The 13282-nt window shown below is 34.7% G+C and overlaps 2 protein-coding genes across 2 annotated transcripts in view; one reads left to right on the top strand and one right to left on the bottom strand.

The window, feature by feature from the left end:
• LOC145687257 (neuropeptide FF receptor 1-like) overlaps positions 1-13282 on the bottom strand; it is a 432839-nt gene that overhangs the window by 15001 nt on the left and 404556 nt on the right. The gene's annotated exons all lie outside the window — the stretch shown is intronic.
• The window catches only part of LOC145687712 (apolipoprotein D-like), a 75630-nt gene that overhangs the window by 6146 nt on the left and 56202 nt on the right, over positions 1-13282 (top strand). The window contains exon 2 of the mRNA XM_081761165.1: positions 5682-5913. Coding sequence (XP_081617291.1) covers positions 5682-5913 — 232 coding nt within the window. The remainder of the gene's footprint in view (positions 1-5681; positions 5914-13282) is intronic.

Genomic DNA, 13282 nt, shown 5'->3' with positions numbered 1-13282 from the left:
ACGTTTTGTTCTTTATGCTATCCCTCCTACGCGAAAGGTTAAAGACTACCCCTTACAAACGAAAACACATAATATTTTGCTGTTGCTCTCTCTCTCTCTCTCTCTCTCTATCTATCTATCTATCTATCTATCTATCTATCTATCTATCTATATATATATATATATATATATATATATATATATATATATATATATATATATATATATATATATATATATATATATATAGTAAGCGCGGGTGAAACGCCTGATTTTTTACATTTTATTTATTTGCGACTATGAATGGAAATGCACAGGTAAATAGATCATACAAAATGGAAGGTACATCCTTCGGTATTTCTACCTTGAGGCTACATTATGTAATGTTGGTGCTTTAGGAGATACACTGATGTTTGCAAAGTAAGAGCAAAATGGGCGTAGTACCCCATCGTCCGGGTAAACCACACACATACGTGAGGTAATATGCCCACCCACCAAACACCAAACTATATAAAACAAAAACTAACTAACTAACTCTATGGCATAAGGAACCCGGAGGTTCAATGCCGCGTTCACAAAAGCTCTCCACTCACTTCTATCCTTAGCCAATTGGATCCAGTTTCTACTTTGTACTCTTATTTCTGCGAGATCCATCTTAATGTTGTCCTCCCATCTACGCCTAGGTCTTCCTAATGGTCGTTTTCTGTTGGTCTTCTACTTAAGATTTTGGAAACGTTCCTACTTTCTTCCATCCTGGCTACATGATCTGCCCACCTGAGCCTCCTAGACTTGATGACCCTAACAATTTTGGGTAAACCGTATAAATTATGTAGTTCCTCGTTATGAAGTTTCCGCCATTCCACATTCGTGTTTCTCTTGGATCCGAATATTCGTGTCAGGATCTTGTTCTCAAATACTTTCAATCTATGTTCTTCCTTAAGGGTAAGAACCATGTTTCACAACCATACAGAACAACATGCATGATTATCGTTTTATATATTTTAAGCTTCAAATTTCTCGACATAATTCGCGACGACAAAAATTTAGAACTGAATAATAACACGAATTTCCTTCTTTTAGTCGACTTTAATTTTTTCGTGAATATGGTTTTCGTCTGTTAATATTGATCCCAAGTATCCACTTTATCAAAAGTTGTATTTTGTATTTTAACGCATCCATAATTTGCCGTGTTACGATCCCGAAGAACCTCCATGTATTTAGTTTTCTCTGCATTTACTTCTAAGCCCATGCCTCTACAAGCGTTTAATAAGACCTCTGCATTTCTTTCTATTGTTCTTCTATCATCCCCGATTACCAAACTATAACTATATAAGACGAAAATTTATAGCATACGAAAATCACGTTAGCACAGATGTTCTCACACTGCAAGAATTTGTATCACGGTATATTACGGCACAATTTACAAAAATCTATCTTATAAAGCATTAAGTTACAGATATACTTCCTAAGCTTTGAAAATGCAGAATAGAAAAACACATCATCATCATCATCATCATCATCATCATCATAGTTATTCTGCCTTTATTGGCAGGTCACTTGCCGCAGCTGAGAAGCTTCCATGCTCCACGGTCCTCCGCTAACTTCTTCGTCTTCGCGTATGATCTTTCTGTTTTTATATCATCCATTAATTGTAACCTCCTTCGCCCCCTCCCTCTCTTTCCCGCCACCATACCCTCTAGGACGTCCCTCATCATATAATCTCTTCTTAGACAATGCCCCAACCAGTTAATCTTCCTCTTCCTAATAATATCTAAAAGTGTTCTTTTCTCACCCACCATGTCTAACACTCTCTCATTCGTTTTGAGCTCAACCCAACTAATTCTTTCCATTCTTCTCCACACCCACATTTCGAAGGCTTCCAGTCGATTTTCATCACCTTTACGTAATGTCCACGTTTCCGCCCCATACAGTACAACACTCCACACGAAGCATTTTATGAGTCTTTATCTCAACTCTTTATTCAAGGTCCCACAAAACAAACTTTTCTTCCTCCTAAAGGCTTCTTTCGCCATTCCTATCCTTGCTTTTATTTCACGTTCGCACTTCAAGTTATTACTAAGAATACTACCCAGATATCGAAAACTATTCACTTGTTATATTTTCTCCCCTCCTACTTTTATATTTGACACATACCCCTTCGTTCCAAAGAAAAACACATATTAATTGAAAATTCTATATGGAAAAGCTTGTTTCGCTTCATTCTAAATGTGAAATATAAGTGTCTTGATATAAGTAAAATATAAGTTTTTCACATCACAATATTAATAATAGTCTTACGGGAATATTGTGCTAACTCCAAATGAAAATATTATAAAGAATATTAAAAAAAAATATGAGAATGTATGAAGGAAATGAACTGATTTCACATGCTTCCACTTTTCTGAGACAGTGAGTAACATTTAGGACACATTTTGGAAACTGTGTTCATACTTCAGGGAGCCACATTTCACAACAAATACACTTGGTCCACTCACATGTAGACATACATCCAATATGTTTATAATAATGCCCACTACAGATTCTGCAATTGTTATCTTCATCTGTATCAGATGAGTCTGTACGGTTGCACTGATTTTCGCCTGAAGCATTTAAATTTTATCCGGATAATTTAATAGTATGCATAGGTATTTTGGAATCACCCTGTATATGGAAATATATATCAGAAAACGAAGAAAACAGGAGCTACTACTTTTCCTTACTCCTCTGGATTGCAGGGCCGCGGTGGCTCAATAGTAGAGCGTTCACCTCTGGTGCTTGGATCCCGGGTTCGATCCCAGCCTCCCCCAAGTGAACTTTGTGGTGGACAAACACCGTGCGCGTGGGTTTTGTCGGGGTTCTCCCGTTTCCTCCCACTTTCTACGTTCCACCATGTCATTCATTACTCATCATCACCGTCTTCTTTATCCTAACCGGCATATTCGTGGGACTTAAAACTCAAAGATTTCATTTCATTTTTTCATTTCCTCTGGATTGCAGGCAACACCGTACACAAATATATTCTTTTACGTATTCTATGCAAAAATAAATAAATAAACGTTAATCATGTTCTTTGTTCTTTACTTATATTCCTATCTGTAAGTTTAACGTACAAAAGAAGAATATTTTGTTCAGACTGAACTGGAACTACCTTATGATGTTAACGCAAATAATAAACTATGTTATATTTACTGAATTTTCAGTGCAATTACACAACTCCAAAGCCCAAGAAAGCTCTCATGAATAAGTCACGCGTGAAAAGCATGACCATTATTTGTTTTTCTGCCAAAGGGCTCATCCACAAAAAGTTTGTCCGTGGCGGACAGAGTCACAGGTCCATTTTATGCTGGGGTGATCCGCCACTTGAAGGATCGACTCCAGCAAGTCCGAAAATGTATCAAAGCCGATTGGGTTCTTCACCACGATAATGTGACCTCTCACACGTCGCTCGCCGCAGCACAAGTTTTGGATCGATTCAACGTGGCAACACTGCTGCATCAACCCTATTGCCCCGACCTCGGAACCTTTTCTGTTCCCCTGAATCAAGAAAGACCTGAAAGGGAAGCTATTCGAAAGGATTCCAGCGGTCAAATCGGCTTCGACGAGATCCCTTTGCAGCCTTGCGCGCGAAGACTTTCAGGGAGCATATGGAAAGTGGAAAACACGCTGGCAGTGGTGTGTTGATGCCCAAGGGTCATACTTCGAATACTTTTAGTTCGCTGTACAAAAATGTGCAATACATTTGTTATTCTGAGACCAATCTTGAAACTTTGTGAACGCACCCTGTATGCGGGGTAAAACGCCCAGAGGGTATTCACTCCGACACCAAATGGGCAGATCACCCCGATGTCAAACATTATATTTTCAGTTCATTAAATTTGCAACACTGCATGGAATGGCGGCAGGCCGCTATTGCATCAGAACAGCAGAATCCTACTTTGTGCAACATACACGCATTGAAGTTCCCAATGCAGTAATGTAATCATTCTTTCTCCATAAATTTAAAACGTTCAAAAAACATTCCAAGTAACAGCCTGTAAAAATTCAATTTCTTCACACAATGTCGTTTGGTGTCACCTTCGTCTTCCATAGAATTGTGCTTTCACACAATCATATCACTGTTGCCACTTCATACCCCTTCTTTGTTTTTAGCGGGGTGGGCATTTTCCCCCACTGGGCATTTCACTCCCGCTTACTCTCTCTCTTCCTCTCTCTCTCTCTCTCTCTATATATATATATATATATATATGTTTACTCTATATGTTTACTCTCTCTATATGTTTACACATATATACTTGTTTAGAAAACCATCTTTATTTTCATGAATACTAATCACATCTCAATGTAATTTGATAAATATAAAACCGAAGTCACTATAAATTTCAGGGTTCCTACTGTACGGGGATCTAACTATATATTTCTGTTAGAGATGTTCAAATATGAAAAAAAAGAGTACTCTTTTAACGAAACTTTTTTTTTGAAAATTTACCGATCTTCCCACAACATTTGTGGATAGTGGCATATGTCTAGGATACAATTTGAAATACGAATATGAAACTAAGCTAAGTAGAATATTTGCAAGACCTTTCTATATCTTTACTTTGCATTATTCATTTTTTTTAATGCCGGTGAACTTTTCTGTCACCACACCTGTAGCTGTACATCAATGATACTTTGCAAATGCACGTTCTAGGATATGTTGAGATTTTCAGGGTACCTCTTGTGCATATATCTGACCTCAAAGCCCCGTTAGGAACATTCAAATCAATAAACATGTTTCGATATATAATTTCCTAAATTTTGCAACCATGACGGATGTGTGTGGTATAAATCAAGAGTTTGTTTCATTCGAAAGACTTTTTTAATATATGAATCATGAATCTAAGGTCATTAATGTATAAGAAGTTGTTTCTTAAATAAAAGTCTGTGAAATACAACAATTTACTACTTTTCTTTTTTGAAAAAGTTGATTTTAATAGGGTTAAAGGTACACTCTGAAAAATAGATTATAGTTTCCAGATATTAGCATAGATATAATAGATATAAATTGACTATAGACTCAACTTATCCATTGACTTATTGCACTGCTAGGTTACGAAAATTGTTTAGAGATAAGACGGGAAGCTCAAATTATATTACGTATAATATTGCTGTGTGCTTCTTTTGAACATTTTAGTCATTTCTGTGATTAATTTGAAAATGAAATGAAATCTTTGAGTTTTACGTCCCACGGTTATGCCGGTTAGGCTAAAGGAGACGGTGATAATGGGAAATGAGAGAAATGGTGGAATGAAGAAAGTGGGAGGAAACGGGAGAACCCCGAGAAAACCCTAGAGCACGGTGTTTGTTCACCACAAAGTCCACACGGCGCGAGCTGGGATCGAACCAGGGACCCCAAGCTCCGGAGGTGAACACTCTACCACTGAGCCACCACGCCCCCTGTGATTAATTTTACTGGAATAAAGATTCCACATTTTTGTCTCTAATCTTACTCCCAATACATGTTTTACAACTCAGTATGGACACAGTTTCTACTTTCTAACAAATGGTGACTAAGAATTTTAATGTTTGATTCTGAACAATTACAATGGTAGAAAATGAATTTTTATACTTTCTTTTTTTACAAAAATAGTAAATAAAAATAAAATTAAGCACATTGATATGAAAAAAAAATAGTAGTTTGACTTCTTTGTTTCTGTAACCAGTTTGTTGGAGAATGGTTCGTTCTATCCTCTGTCCCGGGAGATGATCGTTGTGCTAAATTGAACTACGAGATGGATCAAACGGACGATGGACCCCATTTCAAGATCACATATTTGGCTACTAAAGATTCTGGAGTTGATGGCTCTTACGATGGGATTGGAAAAAGCTATTTTCCAGGATACGATTCTTCTATGGTCACTGTGTGGAAAAAAAGAGGAGATACTATGTGGGAACGTAAGTAACTGCACATCTTTCAACAAATATTTAAAGGAAAGAAACAATATTATGTAGGAACTTGACTTTATCGTAACTAGGGTTCTAAAGTACTTTAATGTGCGTTTTTTTAAAATGTATATATAGTCTGAGTGCTTACTTAAATTAGAAAGAAGATATTTGAATTTTATGTTGTGAGCGGTATTAAAATACGTATTTAAAATGAAATTAAATTTAAATTTTCAGTTTGACGTCTCACGAGTATGTCCTTCAGGCTACGGGAGACGATGATTAAGGCATGTGAACGATTATTGAAGAATTTTTGAAATGAAAATGTAGTCGAAAACGGAAGTACCCTGAGAAAACCCACAGACACAATGCTATCCACCACAAACTTCCTTGGTCGGGATATGTGTTTCTTATGTAAAATTGCATAGTAGTGTTGTCTCAACTGATTTCTAATTCAAATTTTTGCACTGTGAACAGTAATCTTAAGAAAAATATTGATGCGTACGAGACGAAAATATAATACTTTCTCGTCTCGAAGTGTGCAAATCTGGTCTAGTCTTGAGTCTGGAGGGAGTTTTTCTTGTCACATTTTGTAAATTTATATACAAATATTTATGGCCTCGTTTCCTCTTTACTTTGTCTAGAGGTTATCAAGATACTACCGGGTTACGAGAGATTCTCAAAGGTACAACAACAACATTAAAACCATAGAACAAACTAACTAACTAACTAACTAACTAACTCTATGGCCTATGGAACCTTTAGGTTCAATGCTGCGTTCACAGATGCTCTCCACACTTCTATCTTTAGCTAACTGGATCCAGTTTCTACTTTGTATTCCAATCTCTGCGAGGTCCATCTTAATGTTGTCCTCCCATCTGCGCCTAGGTCTTCCTAATGGTCGTTTTCCGATTAGTCTTCCAGTCAAGACTTTGAAAGCGTTTCTACTTTCTTCCATTCTAGCTACATGACCCGCCCACATAAGCCTCCTAGACTTGACGACCCTAACAATGTTTGGTAAACCCTATAAATTATGTAGTTCCTCGTTATAAAGTTTCCGCCAATCCCCATTCCCGTTCCTCTTTAGTACGAATATTCGTCTCAGAATCTTGTTCTCAAATACTTTCAGTCTATGTTCTTCCCTCAAAGTTAGTGACCATGTTTCGCAACCGTACAGAACAACAGCTATCATTATCGTTTCATATATTATAATCTTCAAATTTCTCGACAGAATTCGGGACAACAAGAGATTTTGAACTGAATAATGCTTTTAGTCGATATTTAATTTATTCGTGAATATGGTTTTCGTTTGTTAATATTGATCCTAAATATTTGAAAATATCCACTCCATCCAAATATTATTCGATATTTTAACGCATCCATAATTTGCCGTATTACTATCCCGACGAACTTCCATTAAAATCATATAACAACATTAAAACCATATTTGTTTTTATTGGAGTATATAGTGTAATGACTTGGGTATCTTTAAACTTTTACAGAGGCTTTTCATTTATTCTTATAATGTCTTTATAAATTTATAATTTTATAATACGCATTATGTAACATTAAAACAGTGTTTGATAACAGACTTGGTTGAGCTAGTGTTGTCCATGAGATCTTGATATTTCTCATCTTGTGTCTGCTATTGTCTGGTTTACTAGAATTGGGACGTTCAGAGGACAGTGTATTAAGTTCCAAATACCAATGTGTTGTTTTCCGGAATTGCATAATGTTGACAGATCCTTAACACACCTTTTCATGCACTGAAACATCAGCAAAGTTACAAATTCAGAGTGTTAATTTATGAAAACTACGATTTCCCTAGTTTCCGTTTTTAGGGGCCTCATCCGATTAGTTATCGGTGGAAATGAAATATTATTTTTTTTCTATTCCATAGTTTAAAAGCTACTCCAACTAAACAAACTGAAAATTACGACAGAACATCCATACTTATGAGTTATGAGTCAATTTACATGTTTCGTTAAAAAAAAAATGATTTACACCTTCGGTCACATCTGGCAACACTGTGTGGTTCCTATTGTACTTCAATCGTTGCTTCTTAGTTTAAAAATATATGAATGAAAAAGGCTTAATTTTGGTATAACCGTTATGTGTGTATCGCTTCAGGTTCAAAAGTTCTACTATCCTAAACTCCAGGTTGCATTGTATATTGGACACCCTGTATGTTCTTAGGTTCATATTGTATACATGGAATGATTAAGAGGACTATTCACATCACCCCAAAATATGTTAGTCACTTCACCCACCTTGTTGTTTCTTTTCAAAACATGTTTTGTATCTTTATATTCGCAATGTATTGAGGCATATCTATATACATGTGTACCTAATAATCACCTCATGCTGCTGTGGAAGTATTGGGTACAACACAATTACTTCAGGAAAGAATTGCCCTAGTTTCCTATTGTTCCATATTATAATAGCAACAAAAAAGGCTGCAAATCTACTCACCCTCTCTGCTGTCCGTGCTAGCTACATTCAATAATTCGCTTCTTTCCTCTGTGTACTAATTCTTGTTATTTTAAGCCATTTTTATGATAATCTAACATTATAAACTTGTAATCAACCACACAGAGACCAGTGAGATTGATATTGTTAATGTTCACTAAAATTATTTCATTTTTAAGGTGACATATCATACATGAAGACAACATAATTTGAACTAAAGTTTGTATTTTCAAAGTGTTCAGTTGAGAAGTAATTATGTAAAACGTAGAACAAAATATTCATTTTTAAGTTGAACTGTTATAATTCACAGTCATGTGCATGTTCAAATTATCTTCAGTTAAACACTTCCCATTGTTCTTTCAAACTTTTGTAGTGAGAAAATGTTCGCTCTACATTATATAAAGTTAGCGGCACATACTTCATAGATGCTGAGGCTTTTAATATCCATAATACGTCTCAACATAGTACACTGCATCTAGCAAGCAAGTTCCATAGAGAGTGACTACTGGTTGTGGATTTAAAAGTATGCCTTGTATCCTCTCTCTGAATGTCCCAATTCGGATCCCAGGAATGTTACGTGGTTCATGTTTATGCAGAAACTTGTTAGAGCTTTCCTGCTTTTAATATGTAAGCAGCACTATCAGTAGGCAGCTAATAAACTTTTCATCTATGTACTCTGAAGGCTACAAGATGTATAAGGCTTCCCTAACGACGAAAGAAATTGTACTGTGATTTGTTTTCTCTAGTTCTTTAAAGATAACTAGAAGCTGTTTCCCCTGTTCTCCTGGATTCAGTTTCCCGACAACATTGGCAATAAAATGGATGCAACCATCTATGGTTTCTTGTACACATAGACAGATGTAATTGTCAACTATGTCAGTACGTGTCGTCTCAAGCGTCTTTTCATGGAGATTCTTCAAATGATTCCAGCGCAAAGTATACTCATCTAGAACTATGTAATCAGAATATTCAACATTTTTTTTTTTTTTTTTTTTGAAATTCTCATTCTTTAGTGTATTTGAAGGTGTTTTTGCTGACACAAATGCTTCGCTTAACGTAATGTTCAAAGTGTAAAGGAAATAAACGGCCGGATTAACGATTTCTTATTTATTATAACCATATTTGTATTAGTGATATATTCTTTATGTTGCTCAAAATGTTATTATTATTATTATTATTATTATTATTATTATTATTATTATTATTATTATTATTATTATTATTATTATTATTATTATTATTATTATTATTATTTTGTCGCAACTCAATTATTTTTGACAGATGTGACAGATCTTACCGTCTGTTGGAAAATTGGAATCGTTAGCAGTCCATTGCCGAAACAAAGTAATTTCTGAAGCTTTCACTTTAGGTATCTTGCAAGTTTTCACTACTATTCTTAATCGGAACTAAACATCAAAATGAGGCTTAAGATAGAATCAAAAATAAGACATTGCTGTGTTTACTGTCAGAAAAAATCTTTACCTTTTTTTACTGACCTTGTAAAGTTTGACCTTTTATTACTTGTTTCAATTTGCGTTCATTATGCGACATTACTGAATGTTGAAAGAGGGAAGCCCGTGAGTCCTTTTGTTAATACCCTTTTGCTTGAAGCAGAAAATGAGCCGTATAAAAAAGCTGTTTCTGGGAGAACTTTTACGTATACCGAAGAAAGACCTAAATATAACGTCTGCAATGCTTTTAAGAATTTTATTTTATTATACTTCGTAAGAAGGTTCGCAATCTTCATCTGCAGAAAGAGAATAAGGAATGAAATTTACAATGTAATTTTTTTAAAGACAATTGTTAATAGAACTCTCCGCCAGATTGCACCAAAGAACAAATTGATATTTATTCGATGGGTAAAAAAAATATCTAACAGCTTAGTTGATTTATAAAGAAAAGAAGTTCAAATTAGCAACCAAATGATTTTTTTTATAGTGTTTGTTTCCAACCTATATTTTTTTATATTTACAATTATGTTCAAGCAATTCATTTGAAAATATATTGTCATTAAGAAATTAATAAAAAGTACTTCTAAAAGAAATCTAAGACAATTTGGATAATATACATAGGGTGCGCCAGAAATATCTGAAGGTTTTGTAATTGTATTGTATTTGATATTTTCGAAATGTCAACCGTTTTCATTGAAGATATTTTTATGTTGACGGTTTTAGCCAAAACCATTATCAGTAAATGAAGATAATGCAAATATATATAAACATCATTTTTCGTTCATAAAATAAAAATAATAAGTCATATTATGATAAATGTTGTTCATCAATCTTTATTTGATATCACTATTTTAAACTGCATGGCTTAAGATCTTTGATGCCACACAGTTGGGATTCCATTGCAATCTTTGTTGCGTGCTTTAGAGAAAACAGTTTGGTCGAGATATTATCTTCTTGATGATACGAAAATCATGAACTTATGCTCTCTCATTTAAGCGGATTTCGCGTACTAATTATCGAATTTCGAATATATATAGGGTGTTCATTTATTATGTAGCCAAAATTCACTGGTGAAATCCTCACACCAAAACAATAAAAATAACCCAATATGAACACAAGGCCAGAAACGCGTTGTTTTAAAGTTACGAGATATCGGATTCGAGAATATCGTAATTGTGAGGCCGTTCAGCTCGAAAACTATGAGAGATATCAAAGGCGGTTAAATAAATATTAGAGGAACTAGTACATTGTCTATTTAAATATACATTTTTCAGAGTTGGGACGTATCAGCGCAAGGGATTTTTATAGAGCGAGCTGCGGTATAGGTTCCGCTCTTCCACCTCTCTGTCTAAAATCATATGCGCCGATACATCCCAACTCTGAATCATAGATATTTAAATAAAGAGTGTATTTGTTCCTTAAATATGTCTTTAACCGCTTTTGATATCTCTTATGGTTTTCGAGCTAGGCACGCTCAGAATTCCAATGTTCTGGAGTTCGGTATCTCGTAGCCTTGAAACAACGCGTTTCTCGCCTTATGTTCATATGGACTCTTCTTATTGTTTAGATGTGATTATTTCATCAGTGGATTTTGGCCACATAATAAATGAACACCCTTATAATCAAACATATATTTTATAGAGATGTCTTCCTTGTCCTATGTAAAATTTCCGGAAATTTTGAATCCATTAGAAAAAATCATTTGTTCGGAAATATTGGCAAAAACAGGAAAATATGGTTTAAAAACTATTTCTTGGTCTGATGCTAGTCATCTTACTTGCTGTAATATGTCTGCAGCATATACAGTAGGAAGTCAAAAATCCGGACTAATTGGGACCACAAGTATTTCGGATTTTCAAATTGTTCGGATTTTCGAAAATGACCAAGAAAATGTCATTTAGGCTTACATATACTGTACGGTATGTTCTTCTATCGATACAGTGTTATTCAGTACATACAGTAATTACAATACCGTACGTAAGACTACTTACATTTAATGTTTCTGAAGAACCTGCTCGTACTCTAAATTACATTGATCTTGTACGTCACACTTAAAATTTATATGCCTAAGAGAAAGTAAAAAATAATAATATGTATGACAAAATATTACGTATGAATGAACTTCTGAAAGAACACTGACTTCACACAATTTCGACGGACACACTATTGTTTGTTTATCGCTACCGTTATATTAATACAAAATGTAAAAAGCTTCTAGGGACCGCGTTCGGATTTTCGACGTTCGTATTATCGACGTCCTACTGTATATACAATGTATTTTGTTAATAAAATAAATACTTAAAGCAACAGGTTTTAATTCTACTTTTTAGTTTTCTGATTTATGGTAAAATCCCTCTTTACTCTTCGTATATTTTTCGAATAACTGAAAAAGAGAGAGAATCTTATTTACATATACACACATATATTGCACAAGTGAGTAAATTTGAGCAGCGATAATTATGTTAACGGTTTGAGTATGTGAAACTTCCGTTCGTTATTATTACAGACTAGCAAAATACCCGTTCTTCGCATGGGGAGAATACGTTTCATTTTGGACACAAAGGGCACCAAAACTATCACCAATCAACTTATGGAGCCCCAAAACTATGATTTCGACATTAATATTGGTAATTTTCAATTATCTTTACATGTCACCATCCCCCACTCTGCTTACGTCCTAGGGTACTAATGGGACCCAATTTGGATTTAAACGGCCGGAAGTGTCACTGTTCTTCTCAGCTATCGATTAGACACTAATAACGGTCATTATTGACAATTTTTATCTTCTCCCTCCTCCAAGTTGTGGGGCCGAAATTGGATTTAAACGGCATCGAAAGTATCACTATTCATTTCTGCGAACCCGAAAACTATGGATTCGACACTAATATCTGTCATTTTCCCCTCTCCTCTTCCCTCAAGTTCCACCTTGAAAGTGAAATAATAAAACAACATTCCGACCCTCAACTATGTTGAAAATTTTATCGAGATCGGTAAAATTTCCAAAAATTTTGAAGTAATTAATAAAAAAAATCGTTCGGAAATATTAGCAAAAACCGGAAAATACAATTTAAAAACTATTTATTCGTCTGATGCTAGTAATCTTACTTGTTGTGACATGTTTGCAGCATTATATAAATAATGCATTTTGCTAAAAGGAAGGAAAAAAATACTTAAACCAACAGGTTTAAATTTGACTTTTTTAGTTTTCGGATTACCTGGTAAAATACTCCCTCTTTATTATTTGTATGTTTTTCGAATAACTCAAAAATATATGATCTTATTTACACATACACACATATACAGCACAAGTGAGTAAATGTGAGTACTAATGGGCCTGAATTTGTAGATTTAAACGGCATCTTCTGTTAATCTCAGGAACCCCGATAAAGTATGGATTCGATCGCCATTTTCGATCATGTTTATCTCTTTCACTCTCTCTCTCACTTTATATATATATATAT

The sequence above is a fragment of the Thermobia domestica genome, chromosome 6, assembly GCF_964235325.1.
Source record: "Thermobia domestica chromosome 6, izTheDome1.hap1.1, whole genome shotgun sequence".
Taxonomy (NCBI): Eukaryota; Metazoa; Arthropoda; class Insecta; order Zygentoma; family Lepismatidae; genus Thermobia; species Thermobia domestica.
Note: the sequence above shows the minus strand (reverse complement) of the source record. Positions and strands in the feature narration are given on the sequence as shown.